Here is a 14,687-nt window from a genome sequence, read left to right as displayed (position 1 = left end):
AAGGAAAAAGATCAAGGAATAAGGTGCCATGGAATTAGTCTAAAAATTTGAAAGTGAAAAAAGAGGAGCAAAAAAGTTTGGTAATACCATCAGAGGATCATCCGGTTGAGGAGTCTTTGCTAGTGCAGAGCTTAGCATGCCATGGAGATATGCTGCTTCGGCAAAAATGCTATAAACCAAATTTAAATGCTTCTTCCAAGTGGGGATATCTTCTTATTGTGCATAGTTCGTTCAGTTTTTACCTTTCAATGTTTGTTTCAAGTTGTTTGATGCCTACTCGTTTTGATCTTATGTTTGTTTTTTGTTTTCTTTTCTTTTGTGCTGTTACGGTTTAGAACTGTATTCATTCAAATCATGCTAAGGGTCATGGTGACAAGTTAATATTACACTTCCCACAATCGAGTCATTACCTATCCAAGAAAAAAGCAAAGCCGATAAACATGGGGAAGCTTTTTATGAAATCAAACAAGTACTTTGCAATGCCAAGTTCCTCAGTTCTCACTGTTGAATGCATAATTGGACTAAATGTCAACTACAGCTAATCTAAAAGACAAATGGTTTCACAGTGGAGGAAGGAGAAACCATTTAGAATGGAACCAAAAAGAGAAAGCTATCCATCACAACAACTTTCATTCCAACAAAAATGTCACCTCAAATAAGGTCCGGGTGTCTCCTATACTTACAAAATTGGAGACTCCTGAAAAAGACTGATTTCTAGCTCCCTAAACTGGTGCAAGAAAATCACCATAAGTAGTGAGGTTGCATCCTGAACATTTACCGACTTTGCAAAATCTTTTAACTCAAAAGATACAGTCATTACAAAATCAAAACTTTTGAAATCTTACAATAAGACTCAAGATTCATTTATTAAAGTATGTAATTGCTGTCGGAACAAGGAAACATTTTTTGCTTCAATAGCCATGACAATCCCTGTTAACTGGTAATTTTTTAGCTGCAAAAATATAGAAAGAAGATAATTTAGCCATTAGTTTGACGAAGAAAGATAAAGGACATTTTAGATATTAACTATCCAATAAGACTGTCTATTTTAGTAGCATTAACAATAAACCAGGAAAAAATGAACAGAGAAACATTAACATAAAGATCATGATGCTCTATGTATAAAGGAACGTCCTTAATCCTTATGCACAGCGCTGTACTGTTGAAAAGAAAAATTGATTGCAAGAACTACAAACAAGATGTTATTAAAGGTTTTTTTTTTCCCAAAGTAGAATTTCAGGAAAAGATGTCATATTGGGGTTCATATGTAAGTCTTGCAACAAACTCCATAAATGTCAAGCACTTGAAAAGAAAGAGAAAAGGGTAAAGAACAAACTGGGTCCCATTTACACGTTGCTTACCTATTTATTTCCTGTCTCCTTTTTACTTCCTCAAAATGTGCTATGAAGTAAAAGCAACTACTAAAACGCAAAATCATATTTGATTTAAATGAGGAAATGGCAATAAGGTAATGCCAATTAAATAATAATGGTTCCATACAAGTAAAATCATGCTTTTTGATATCTATAAAGTTTAGAAATAAAAGGTTATAAATATATACTTTTAATTCTCTAAAAATATTGTTTGTTTCAATATCCAAAAAGCATTTTACCTTTTGCTTCCAGAAGCAAGCAGTAAGAGTTAGACCAGATGGAACCTAAATCAATTTTTTGTGATCTTTGAATATTTCAAAGATTACCTTGAGGTTTTTAAAGTAATAACTTAAGACATGCATAGATAATTAAAGGGAGTTACAATTTTAAAAAGGTATCTTTACATTCATTAAGATATTTCGGTTACATTACACTCTTCTGGTTTCAAGTTTTTCAAATACAGCCATAAAGGTTTTAAATTGACAGTTGACACTTAGACCTCCGAAGAAATTGCGAAAATTTGTTCTCTTCATTTAAAGTTTAACATTATAACCCCTTATTATTACAGGATAATACCTCAAGAGATTTAAAATTCACTTTTGAAATCCCAGAAAAAGGGGACAGGGTTTGTCAAAAATCTAAAAAATCATAAGGTAATTTACCGAAAAGGAAATTACCCATGAAGCGTTTTTAGAGTTGAGCTAGAAGGATCAATTATAGTAAGTTTGAAGTAGACTCCTACTAACCTCATGAGTTGCGACCTGCTGAGTTTGTAAAGGGAAAAGGAAGGACCACATGCTCAGCTGAAATGTGTTTGAGAAGGGAATCATTAAACTGCAAAGTCAAAAACAAGCCAATAGACACATAATATATTGTAGATTAGATGCATCAAAGAACCAATACCTTATGAAAAATCTCATCTTCTGGCTTAATATATATAACTTCCTCATTTTTGTCAGCACTTGAAGACCTTTTCCGATGATGATTTTTTTGCTGTAACTTTGTGTCCAAAGTCAGAGAAAGAATCATAGGAATGCTGATATGAAAAGTACAATCAGCACAAGGAAGATCTTATACCTTGTAAATTTTGGTTACTAGTACATAAAACTTGAAGCGGAAGGAATCACGCAACTCTTCTGTGGGCTTCGAAAAGTAAAACAAGACCATATGAGTTTACCAGTGATATGTGTTTCCAGTTGTTAGAGATAGTATATTTTACTAAGTACACCCGTTTGCTAAACATCTAACCTCATCTTCTGTAGCCCATGAGACTTCATCAAACAGCGCATCATAAAGATGCGGCAAGAGTTCAGGAGGAAGATTCACCACACGTTGGGAAACCAGGAGACCCACATCCTGTGCTTTATCTCCCAAAAGTGATCTCAAGTTGCCTATTTTGTCTTTCTCATGGCATATGTTAAGGAGGAACTCCTTGATCTCTGTAATACACTTGTGATCCTAGTGAGAACAACATTTCACCAACATTTTAGCCATGGCATTTTATTTCACATGATCACACAAGAAAAGGCACCTCAACAGATAAAATTATGAAACCACCCATAGTTCAAGAAGATTGAAAAGGTATTGAGGTAAACATTAATGAGTGATAAAACTTGACATCATGACCAATTTAGCGTCAGGTTTGGGGAACTTTACACAAACAAATCATTCTATCACAAGAAAGAATTATATGGAAAGCTTGTTTACTAGCTAATCAATCACATTGTGCAGTGGCCCTTCATTCACACTATGGGATTTGAGTTTAGATTATAACGATCAGGTATTTAGTAGACTATTGAATATTAATTTATCCTAAGTACAGTAAAACCAGAATGGTACCATATATCAGATCGGCAGTAAGGATTACCTTTAATCCAATCAATTTCATATTGGGGCCAGTCCATCATTAATCCAGCTAATTGAAAAAGGTTAAACAGAGAACAGTTAACTTCCCTTCATATACATTAAAAGCTGAAAGCCAGGGTCCTAAAATTTTTTGGCTTATCCTAACCAAAAGCAAGCTAGCCACTAAGATCATGTACAAAGAGAAACAATCACATCAAAAGGATAAGTTTCTTACTTTATATCTCCCCAAGTTGAGGGCAGTAAGTACAGAAAAAACTCCATTGTCTTCATCATCCTCTAATTTAACAACAGTTCCAACAGTGGGTTGTCCTGTTATCAAGTCTATGAAACCACTCAAATCCCATTGCTTGTTATCAAGGTAGGATTGCAGCAAGGTTTTCACACCGTGAAAATCATCAGGTTTTGGATCAAAGAAGGCAAAATCTGCTTGGATAACTCCCTTAAAGAAAAAGGGAAAAGCAAAAAAGACAAATTATTTAAAATCTTCTTCATATATATATTTCACTGAATATTCAAAGTTGCAGGAATAAGTTATTTACATTGAAGTCTTCATCATCAGATGACTCAGATAGTCTGTCTATCTTTTCTAACTTGTTTTTAATTTCATCACCTATAATTCAGGTCAGAAAGCAATAAGAATGTACTCCAAAATACCAAGGGAAGTCAAGCAGATAACAATAGAAAAGAGAATGGTTATCTCTTTAAACACGATAGACAACTCAATTTGGCTGAAAAACCTGTTGACTGTCGTTTGACATCAAGCATGAGATGCCTAACCAGGTATGCAGTGGCAGCTCGAGCAACAGAACGAGCAAATGGTGAGAAAGTCAAAGGCAGAACTGGTAACAGTCCATGATGCCTGGTTGGTTTCCGCCGCATCTTGCTTAATCTGCCATAAATTTGGCAGCAAATCAAGGGTTAGCAGGGCTTCACAATAAGGTGCAGGATCACAGGTCCTAATTCCTAACCTAGTAAAATAATTTTATTCCATTATTACATAAATTTGTCTTTTCAGATTATATGAATGCATTTTCATTGGATTAAATACAGAAAAATCTCTTTACTTTACTTTAAACAAAGCATAAACATTTACAAATATATAATTTTATAGCGCACACAATATTCAAAAATTAACTAAATACGGCAACTTTCAGCATTGAAATAAATCTTCAAGTCAGGTGAATAACATAAATTGAAATATCAAAAATAAAAGATGAATTAAGAGAAAATGGAAAGGAGTTACTATTATTCAGTGTGTATACCTTCGTGCAAATGTTCGCAAAGCTTTGTTTTTTAGAGCAGTTTCAGAGGGGGAAAAGACTGCAGCTTGTTTCGTCTTCGTCATTGTTTTTTGTTGGGGCAGATTGTAGCGGACGACGCCGTACCGACGAGCAAAAATAAATTGGAAGACAGGGGAGAGGAACACCAGGAACCGCCGTGACAAGGAAGCGCTGCTTCCTTTCTCCTTTTGAGTTGATTTGAGTTAAGTTGGAATTTCGACAGGTGTTGAGGGTATTTTAGCCCTTTTTGGGCCTGACCGTGGGCATTTTAGGGTTTTACGCTTTTCTTTTAATTCGAAGAAAGAGAGAGAGAGAGACCCTATATTTCTCTGCTCTTGCTTGCTCTCCGAAGCGTTAAATTAAAAGCCAGAAAACCCAAGAAGGAAGGTGGAAAAGCAGGTTTAATCCAAGCAACGAAATGTCTCCTCCCCCCAAAGTTCTCATGGTATATAAACAACAGATGTTTATTCTTTAGGCTAAATACATAATTAAATTAATCAAAATTGTTCATTTTTAAGTTGGTTGTCTCGCTGTTATTGCAGGTGGCGGAGAAGCCTAGCATCGCTCTCTCCATCGCTTCCGTACTCTCTCATGGCCAAGTATGCTTAAACCCCCTCTTGTTTTGTGAAAAGCCTCGTAGTTTCATAAATATTACAAGTTTGAACCTTGAAATTTTGATTTATACATTTTAAACCTTAAAACTTTCATCTTTACTGTATTGATGCTATTAACCATTGGGTTTACTTTCTAAGTACCAACAAAACAAGGTGAAAGCAGACAGACATAGTAACAAAAAATGAATTTTACAGAAATAAAAATCTTTCAATATTATTTGGTTGAAATTAACAGTTGTTCTAAGCTACTGAAGTTAGCGCAAGCTCTAAGCTCTTGTACTGTTTTAACCTTTCAATAAAAAAATTTAAATTAAAAATCCCTGATAAAAAAGTTAGCATTGGCTTGATTTCAATTATAACGTTTGACTCGTAGATGCCCTCATGGTATAATTTGTTTGTTTGATTCCTCCCCCCCACCCCACAACACCAATTCCTTTTTTTCCCCCATAAACTACCTTCATAATGGCTTCTGTAATGAATAAACAGTAATCCATTTGGAAATTTTGAAAGCCCTTTGTTGGGCTTGGGTTTGGTCCATCATATTTTTCATTGAAGTTACACCTTTTTTACTTATTAATTTACAGGCATAGCTACGTGAAGTGGATGACACAATCATGAACCCTCTTATTTCATTTTAGTACTCACTGCAACGCATACTAATGTTTTGGTTTGAACACTAGCATTTTTTGTGAATGCCATGCCATTTTTCACTATTGAATCTTTGTTAGTGATTTACAAGTTGTATTGTGTTTGTCAGATGTCAACAAGGAGGGGTAGTACTGAAGTCCATGAATTCAACGGGACATTTCTTGGCTTTAATGCCCATTATAAAGTGACTTCAGTTATTGGACATGTATTCAGGTCCTTATTCTCCCTGATATGTTGAAAACAAAAAATGTGATAATTTTATTTTGCTCCTTGCTTAAGCTTTGTGCTGACTTAAGGATTTGTTGTATTTAAGTGTCTATAATGCTGATGCATTTTTCCTTATTAAGTTACTTTTATATTGATGCATTCTTCATTATTAAGTTATTTTATATATGTTCTACTGAGAAAATAGTTTTGTTCACATGCTAAGATTGAAAGGCTCGAGTGGATATTTTGGTGTAGGGAAAGATATTGCTTTAATGTTTGATTCTGGAAAAAACATATTCAGCTATATATTTGCATTAAACTACGGTATAACCGGCATTACAATATAGTCATAACAAATGGCTTGTAGAAGATGTTAAGGCAAACTACTAATCTAACTTGGTACTTGTTTTGTTTACTTTTGTTAGCCTTCCTAACTTATTGGCTTGATTTCTCATGATGATATTTTTCCCTTTTTTTTCTTGTGCAAATCTAGTGTAGATTTTCCTGCATCCTATCAAGATTGGAATGCCACTAATCCTCTAGATTTATTTCAAGCATCAGTTATCAAGACAGAATCAAACCCAAAGGTATATATAATCTATGCAACTTTCTACCAATTTGCTGTTCCTTTATAATTTTTTCATTGTCCTTCTCTTGAGTGATTTTATGGGTCAGCATGTGTTTCTCTTATCATCATCTGCATGCAACTAAGTTGAGCTGGTGATGGCAGTTAGTTGACAAATCCATCTGAATTCAATGTATATCTGTAATTTAGTCATGGTATTAGAAAGCTTTCTCCCTTCCTGCTGTGAAAATTCCTATTCAAATGCCTATATCAATTCTGTACTTAATTAAGTTGTTATTCTAAATTAATTTCATTGACTACTGGAGTTCTTTAAAATTCATGTTCATGAGGATATAGCTGTAGTTTACCATGGAATATTGACCTACTTAAATTTACTTCCTTTATCTTTGCCTGCACAAGTGGCAATGCATAAATAATATGACAATAAACCATGACAGATATAGTTAGTAGATAAATACTACAAATTTTGCTTCTATATCACATTATGGCTCAGATAAGTCGGTATTTGATTTCTTGGCTGGTGATTAGGTGTTAACTTTGTGTTCTGATGTAATAATTTAAAGCTATAATTCCTTTTTAAATGTGTAATTTCTTTTTTTTCTTTGGGGTAATCAGGCCCATATTTCTAGACATTTAAGCCAAGAAGCTCGTGGTTGTGGTTATTTGGTACTATGGTTGGATTGTGATCGTGAAGGAGAGAACATTTGTTTTGAAGGTAATTTTTCCTCTTTTTGTACTTCTATGTACATCACTGTGAAGCAATACCTGTTGCTGCATGACTTCATGGTTAAGCAAATTTATGACAGTATGTCATGTGTTATTCATGTAAAATCAATCTGCATTACTCTTTTGAAATCAGTTTGATTCTTTGCTGAGAAAAAAAAAGAAATAAAGAACAATTATTTCTTGTTTCCTGATTGGTAATTCTATAAGGCATTACACTGAATAGGGTTCCAAATTTCTGAACTTTAACCTTTTGGAATGGCTTGAAAGAAAAATTATTCCTTTTGGAATGACTATAAAATTCCTCAGATTAGTTATGAGCATGAGATTGTTTGTAGATCTTCTTTGAGTGACAGATTCTATATCTGCTTACTTTTGTTGTTATTATCACTATCTTAATGTTTTTGTAGTCATTGAGTGTACGGGGTTTCATATGAATGAGGCAAAGAAAAGGGTTTATCGTGCTAGGTTTTCTTCTGTGACTGAGAAAGACATCTCAAGGGCTATGGACAACCTAGTGGAACCAAACAGACATGAGGCACTGGCTGTGGATGCTCGGCAAGAGATAGATTTGAAAGTTGGTGTTGCTTTTACCCGATTTCAAACTAGTTATTTTCAAGGAAAATATGGGAATCTTGACTCCAGAGTTATCTCGTTGGTTCTTTCAGCTCTCTTCTCTATCATTTGTTGTTCATTATGCATTTCCTTAAGAGATTTCATGCGTATTGTGCTTCTGTTGCATTTTATTTGCATAAATTTTATATCCTTACGGAGGACATGAGAAGTTTGCAATGTTGGTTTTTTGCTTTTTAGTTCATTCCCTTTCTCTAGAGTTATTCTGACTATTTCACGGATACGATTTTGGTTATTTTCCACTTGGGAACAACCATTTAATCGGCTAATTAATTGCTTATTTCAGCTATGGTCCATGTCAAACCCCCACACTTGGGTTTTGTGTACAGCGCTATTTGCAAATTAATACTTTTAAGCCAGAGAAGTTTTGGGCATTGCGTCCCTATATTATTCAGAATGGTTATGATCTTCAGCTAGAATGGAAACGTCAAAAGTTGTTTGACATAGATGTGAGGCCTTGTTACATAAACATTTACTGATGTTGCTCTTCTATTTTTTATGAACTATGGTGATTAATTTTTTCTTTTTCTATATTTCAGGTTGCTATAATGTTTCAGAAGTTGGTGACAGAGGATGGAATTCTTGAAGTAATTGATGTATCAGAAAAACAGGAAAGCAAAGGTCGACCTTCTGGTCTGAACACAGTGAATCTTTTGAAGGTTAGAAGAGTTATGATATGCTTTTGCTAATCTTTCACTTGTAAGTAGCTTATACTTGATTCTTGAATAGCTGCTTAAAAGAACTATAAATTGCTTTTGCATGATGGGTGGATGGGAATGAAATCTTTGCTTGGCATGGCTAATTCTTGAATAGCAGTCTTGTTTAGGGAAAAATAAATCGAGATAACTCTCTTAATTTTGTTCAGGTTGCTTCAAGTGCATTAGGCTTTGGACCTCAGACAGCCATGCAACTTGCTGAACGCTTGTATACACAAGGTTTCATAAGGTCTTCTTCTCTCACTCTTTGGATTACAATGGGTCTTTTTGTGCCTTTCCTTACTAATTTTTGTAATGCCATTGCAATTTGTTACAAATACGATGGAAAAAGCAAATAGATTTCCTACCTGTATTCTTGGAGTCTTTCTTAGGTGCTAAGTGCTACTATATGAGGCTAGCTAAATGTTTTCTGTACCAATGGAGATTTTGTCTGATAAGGTTATGTTTAGGAGTTTTATTGCCAGGTGGCCACATATATGTGCTTATATTATTTCTCTGTTTCCCATATGAGCTATGAATCTTAATTCATATAATGTGTTGTAAGAGAAAGACTCTGCAGGTTCTGATGATATGGTAAGAAGTTTTTTACCTTATATCACATTTAACCTCGGTAATGAATAATGTTCAGAGCTAACTGCTGAGTTGGTGATAATATAGAAATGAATGATAAAGTTTTTCACTAAAGAGCTAGTTATTCAGATGACTCTTTTAGTTTTAAAGGACTGGGAATACCTAGACTCAGCATGGGTTTCTTAATATGCTATTCAGCATGCTATTGGGAAATTTTCTACAGAGAGGTTTATGCTAGAAATAATAAGCTGGGATTTAGTTCTTTGGTTGTTGCTTTTATCTTTAATTAGATGATTAAGTGTGGAACTATCTATACTAAACTCTGTTTTGTGGTTACTGTCAAGCAATATTTACTCTTGATCTCTTTGCATTTCTGCGATGTTGGGTGGGAAGGGAAGAGGGGTGTGTGTGTGTTTAGAGTTAAGGGAGGGGGGGGGGGGGGGGGGGGGGGGGGGGGGGGGGGGGGGGTTGGAGTTTGTCTGGTGCTTGATTTTATCTGTGCTTCCAATGGAAGAGTACAATGCACACATACACTTATGGATATATTTCTTGTATTTTTGGACTATACAGCAACTAATAAAAAATAATGTGATTGGTCTATATATACCTGACTTAGACATGGGTTAGGGTTAATGGCTCTTTGAATTTGCAGTTGCTCCTTAACTCATGTTTTAAAGCCTTGAGCCATGAAACCTGAGGACTATGGTTCAGAATCATTAATTTAAGTCCTGGTTCTGATAAGCCTGGTTAAGAATGAGCCTTGTGATAATGTGGTGCAGTGTTACATTTTTCTTCAGATATGACAGCATCTAATTGGATATTTTCATTATTGTTTTAAATAGTCTTTCTTTTTCTTTTTTGTATTTTTCTTTTGGAACTTTGGCGGTTTTAGTTATCCACGAACGGAAAGCACAGCATATCCTGCTTCATTTGACTTCAAAGGCACGCTTAATGTAATAGCAAATAATCCACTATGGGGTGATTATGTCCAAAGATTGCTTGCTGAAGGTTATCATAAACCAAGGTCAGGAACAGATGCCGGTGACCATCCTCCTATAACTCCAATGCATTCCGCAACTGAGGATATTCTTGGAAAAGATGCTTGGAGTTTATATCAGTACGTCTGTCAACATTTTATAGGAACTGTGTCTCCCGACTGCAAATATGTGAGGTAATAGGCCTAATGTTTAATCCTCTTGTTTATTTAGTTTAGTTGTATCTGGCAGTGTTTCATATTCTACTGTGGTCAAATGCAGACCTTGATGATATATGGTTGTACACCTTTTGTGTTTACAACTTGCTTTTAGACTACTTAGATGCTCCCATAGGACGTTGAATTATTGTGGTGGGTAGGATATGTATAATTGGATAATGTTGTTTGATGCTCTACTGTAAGTGAACTTCAGTATAGAATGCCACAGTTGTTTCTTGAAGGAGGATGTTCCTGTCAAGAGGAGAGCAAGACCAAAGAAGACTTTGGGTGAGGGTGAGGGGTTGGGCCACTGAGAAGGGCCTTGTTTTATTGAGCTTACTGATGGTATGGTTCTAAATAGAGCATCATAGTGTGATATGGTCCATGGTACTGATCTCACCTGGTGGAAAACAGCATGGTTGTTTCTGTAGTTTGTTTTGCCATGATTTGGATACTGTTGACATGCTCACTGATGTAGGAAAATTTTTGATATTTAGATTCTATATCATTGGTTGATACACTTTACTATTTTCTTTTTTCTATTTTATAATATTTATTACTTGATGTCTATTTCAGGAGAAAAGTAGAATTTTCAGTTGGCGGAGAATACTTCCATTGCATTGGGCAGCATGTTACAGTGCAAGGATTTACATATATTATGCCATGGTTGGCCATAAATGAAAAAAATCTTCCTCAGTTTACAAAAGGGGAGAAAATTGAAGTTTCAAGAGTGGAGTTATATGAGGTAATATATTCAACTCCTCCATGTAATGAACCATCCAGTTTCCAAATTTTGCTCCTGATGCCTGATTTTCTAAATTCTTTAGGGTGAGACTTCACCTCCTGATTATCTCAGTGAGAGTGAGCTGATTTCTCTGATGGAGAGGAATAGAATAGGCACAGATGCATCAATTCCTGTGCATATCAACAACATATGTGAGCGGAACTATGTGCAGGTTCTTAAGAAAAATTGAAGTTTTTCCTTGTGATATTTAGCTTTTTCATGCAAAATGTTAGTTTTTCTTTGTATTGTTTGGATATATTATTCTTATTCAAAATGCAGGTACAAGGTGGTAGGAAATTGGTTCCAACTGCTTTAGGCATAACACTGATAAGGGGCTATCAATGCATTGATCCAGATCTTTGTTTGGCAGACATTCGCAGTTTCATTGAGCATCAGATCACTTTGGTTGCTAAGGGTCAAGCTAATCATTCTCATGTTGTGCAACACGTATTACAGCAATTCAAGCAAAAATTCAGTTATTTTGTTCAGCAGGTTAGAGAAGTATATGGTTGAGTACTTGCACATTTTAATTGCATGCTTAAATAGCCTCATGGCTAAATTACAAGAAAAGATTTATGGTTCGTAATTGCAATTCCAAATTGAACCTTGAAATTTTCATTAATTACAATTTAAAACGTCAAAGGCTGGGAGAAGAAAGAGTTTCAGTTTAGGAGGACAATACCCAAAATAGAAAAGAAAAAGAAGAAGTTTCTTGTATAGGTTTCTATAGTCAAGTGCATTTGTCTATTGTAGCTTCGAACTGGGGGATGCAAATGAAGATGATAGAAAGAGCAAAAGTGGTAGGATCATATGGGTTTGTTGTTGAGGTGTGGATGTGTCTTGGGGAGGTTGGAGAAGTTTGGTAGCAAGATTGTGATGGTTAGACATAAATGCTATAAGGATATGTTACAAGTGTGAACTATTGGGAAAGGGAGAGTTTAATAGTTGTGAGTTGTCTATCCCTGTTGTTTTAAACCAAGTATATGCATTGAGTCTTTGTATCTTTGTATTGGTTTGGATGGATTTGCTAGGTATATGCTGTAAATTTTATGATGATATCCCTTGGTAATGCTATTTGATAATGCTCATGCCTTGTGGCATTAAAATTTCGTTTCAATATCTTCTTTTATGGATTCTGTTAATTAAGAAGTAAATTCTATTAACATTTTAGATTATTAAATCAATTGAACTTTTTCTCAGAAGAATCAAGCTTGTCGCTTGATTTGGGTTGGTTACCATGGACCTTGTTTTTAGTAACATTACCCAAGATACGATTCCAAGTATAGCACAATTGTAGTATGTTTTATTGTTGCTGTTGTTACAATAGACCTTGACTTGTGATACAAATCTGAAGTTAACTACTCATTGAATGCTCATGTGTATATATTTTATGTATGAGGAACTAACTAGTTTTTGTGGTTGCTTTTAGATATTGTAGCTTAGAATTATTTATTTATCAGTGAACTCCTCCTCTTTTCCAGATTGAGAACATGGATGCCTTGTTTGAAGCACAATTCTCTCCACTAGCTGACTCAGGGCGTGCACTAAGTAAATGTGGGAAATGCTTGCGGTACATGAAGTACATCTCTACACAGCCCCCACGTTTGTTTTGTGGCACATGTGAGGAGGTTTACCATCTTCCTCAAAAAGGCACAATCAAGGTAATAGCAAAATGCTGGACCTCTTGCAAACTTCAAAGTTTCACTGGAGCATGAATCATGTGGAAACATTTAGGCCATAAATACTTTCTCGCTTCTTTGCAAAACCTATGGATTAGAAAGAAAAGTTCAAACACTCTAACAAATCTCTTTCCTCAGCTTGCCCTTTTTCTTCACCCGTCCTTTTTCTTTTCTATTTTTTATTTTTATTCTTTCATTTCCTTCTTTCTCTGAATCAATCCTAGAATCTATTAATTTGTAAAACTAAAGGTGCTAGGTTCCTCTTTTTCTTATTGTTGCTCTTGTAAAGAAACCTATTTGAATTGAGGTGGTGCAACCCGTGGATCTGACTGGACAGGGAAAAGTAGTCATCACTAGCCTTGCTTGTGCCCTGAGTCTAGGAATGGTCATTTTTTGGATGTGTTTTTCAGAAATTAACTCTTGAAGAAAATTAGAGTCAGTTGAATTTAATGCAGCAAATTCCATGTCATGTGTCTACTTCATTCAATATGTGGCAATCTTTTGGGTCTCATTGGTTGTTTTGAAAGTCGATGGTTGGAAAAGCCTCAAGCATTTCCTTGTCTGGATATGTGTCATTGCACTGCCTGTTGTGACTCACATTTTAATTTTTCTGCAGCTGTACAAGGAACTTACTTGTCCTTTGGATAACTTCGAGCTGTTGATCTTCTCCATGCCTGGTCCCGAAGGCAAGTCATTCCCACTCTGCCCATATTGCTATAATAGTCCTCCATTTGAAGGTATAGACACTCTCTTTGGTGCCACAAAGATAGGTAGTTCAGGGAAGCTGGGGAAAGGGGCAGGCATGCCGTGCTTCCTCTGCCCACATCCCACATGTCGCCATTCTCTAGTGGCACAGGGAGTCTGTGCTTGCCCCGAATGCAGTGGAACACTTGTTTTAGACCCAGTAAGTGCTCCGAAGTGGAGACTTTATTGCAATAAATGCAATTGCCTTGTCTTACTCCCTGAAGGTGCTCACCGTATCGCCACTACCCGAGAGCGCTGTGCTGAATGTGACTCAACAATCATAGAGGTAGACTTTAATAAGAAAACAACTCCTTTGGAAGATGGAGCTACCTTGCATACTGGTTGCATTCTTTGCGATGAGTTGCTTCATTCGCTTGTGGAGGTGAAGCACGGGAAATCATTTAGTAGAGGCTTGGGTGGAAGGGGAAGAGGAAGAGGAACACGTAGAGGCGGATTTAGGGGAAGAGGACGTGCCGCTGGAAAACAAGTGGACCCTAAAATGAGTTTCCGAGATTTTTGAACAATATTTTGTATGAACTTTTCCTTTCAAGTCCTTTATTTTTGGCCAGAGAAATGATCTGCGTTATTTGACGTGAGCTATCACCATATTCCTTGGTACAGATGCTTTTTCATCTTTTAGTACAGATGTTATGTTGCACAAGTTGTTCCCTCCTCCCCGATGAACGTAAAAATTCTATGCTACAGTTGTAATCTGAAATCGAGCTAGTAAAAATTTCTTTAAGACTTTTTCATCTGGTACTGTTATTTAAAACGAAATCTTGATGAGCAAAAGCTCATTGACCATTGCATCTTTATGGGTATGTCGTAGTTCATTCACGGTGTATACAATTACACAACCACATGCCATGTTTGAAATATAACAAAAACACAGCAGTCCAAGTTCCATTTTCGTTTCTTTCTTGAACTCCATTTTACTAAATATAAGTAAAAGAAAACATGTACGCTATCACCTACATGCCACGTTTGAGAGTTGGGACCTATGGAAATGTAATAGTCTGACTTCGGGCACAAAAACAAAATATAGCAAAAGTGCAAACTAATGTCTAACGAG

The 14,687-nt window shown here is 35.7% G+C and overlaps 2 protein-coding genes across 4 annotated transcripts; one reads left to right on the top strand and one right to left on the bottom strand.

Annotated features, from left to right (window-relative positions):
• Positions 1 to 601: 601 nt before the first annotated feature.
• Positions 602 to 4,636, bottom strand: LOC110421129 (CDK inhibitor P21 binding protein). Of its 2 annotated transcripts, none has more exons than XM_021434613.1 (9): positions 4,502 to 4,636; positions 3,977 to 4,128; positions 3,779 to 3,849; positions 3,454 to 3,678; positions 2,622 to 2,831; positions 2,451 to 2,516; positions 2,277 to 2,372; positions 2,120 to 2,176; positions 602 to 952 (listed from the first exon to the last, which is right to left on the bottom strand). In XM_021434613.1, exons 1-9 carry the CDS (start codon positions 4,582 to 4,584, stop codon positions 854 to 856), a joined length of 1,059 nt encoding a protein of 352 aa, XP_021290288.1. In that variant the 5' UTR covers positions 4,585 to 4,636; the 3' UTR covers positions 602 to 853. The 2 variants fall into 2 exon arrangements, with proteins under 2 accessions (XP_021290288.1, XP_021290290.1); XM_021434615.1 differs by having other exon boundaries at positions 2,277 to 2,366.
• A 157-nt stretch (positions 4,637 to 4,793) lies between these two features.
• LOC110421128 (DNA topoisomerase, type IA, core) lies at positions 4,794 to 14,276 on the top strand. 2 transcript variants are annotated; one of them, XM_021434611.2, is made up of 15 exons: positions 4,794 to 4,964; positions 5,062 to 5,118; positions 5,891 to 5,994; positions 6,482 to 6,575; positions 7,190 to 7,289; positions 7,708 to 7,951; positions 8,217 to 8,379; positions 8,470 to 8,589; positions 8,796 to 8,875; positions 10,109 to 10,387; positions 10,985 to 11,153; positions 11,236 to 11,364; positions 11,472 to 11,684; positions 12,674 to 12,853; positions 13,488 to 14,276. In XM_021434611.2, the coding sequence occupies exons 1-15, from the start codon at positions 4,938 to 4,940 to the stop codon at positions 14,133 to 14,135; spliced, it is 2,607 nt and encodes an 868-aa protein (XP_021290286.1). In that variant the 5' UTR covers positions 4,794 to 4,937; the 3' UTR covers positions 14,136 to 14,276. The 2 variants fall into 2 exon arrangements, with proteins under 2 accessions (XP_021290286.1, XP_021290287.1); XM_021434612.2 differs by lacking the exon at positions 4,794 to 4,964 and having other exon boundaries at positions 5,092 to 5,118; positions 6,487 to 6,575.
• The last annotated feature ends 411 nt before the right edge of the window (positions 14,277 to 14,687 follow it).

The sequence above is a fragment of the Theobroma umbraticum genome, unplaced genomic scaffold, assembly GCF_002168275.2.
Source record: "Theobroma umbraticum cultivar Fairchild unplaced genomic scaffold, ASM216827v3 scaffold_130.0, whole genome shotgun sequence".
NCBI lineage: Eukaryota > Viridiplantae > Streptophyta > Magnoliopsida > Malvales > Malvaceae > Theobroma > Theobroma umbraticum.
This window is presented reverse-complemented; position numbering and strand designations above follow the sequence as displayed.

What these genes read in the sequence shown, in the direction of transcription:
- LOC110421128 (XM_021434611.2), top strand. Translation starts at nt 4,938, where the DNA reads ATGTCTCCTCCCCCCAAAGTTCTCATG. An exon ending in CTTGACTCCAGAGTTATCTC is followed by an intron (nt 7,952 to 8,216) that starts GTTGGTTCTTTC and finishes TGCTTATTTCAG; the next exon opens with CTATGGTCCATGTCAAACCC. An exon ending in CAAGAGTGGAGTTATATGAG is followed by an intron (nt 11,154 to 11,235) that starts GTAATATATTCA and finishes TAAATTCTTTAG; the next exon opens with GGTGAGACTTCACCTCCTGA.
- LOC110421129 (XM_021434613.1), bottom strand. Translation starts at nt 4,584, where the DNA reads ATGACGAAGACGAAACAAGCTGCAGTCTTTTCCCCCTCTGAAACTGCT. An exon ending in TGTCAAACGACAGTCAACAG is followed by an intron (nt 3,850 to 3,976) that starts GTTTTTCAGCCA and finishes CCTGAATTATAG; the next exon opens with GTGATGAAATTAAAAACAAG. An exon ending in TCAACTTGGGGAGATATAAA is followed by an intron (nt 2,832 to 3,453) that starts GTAAGAAACTTA and finishes TGTTCTCACTAG; the next exon opens with GATCACAAGTGTATTACAGA.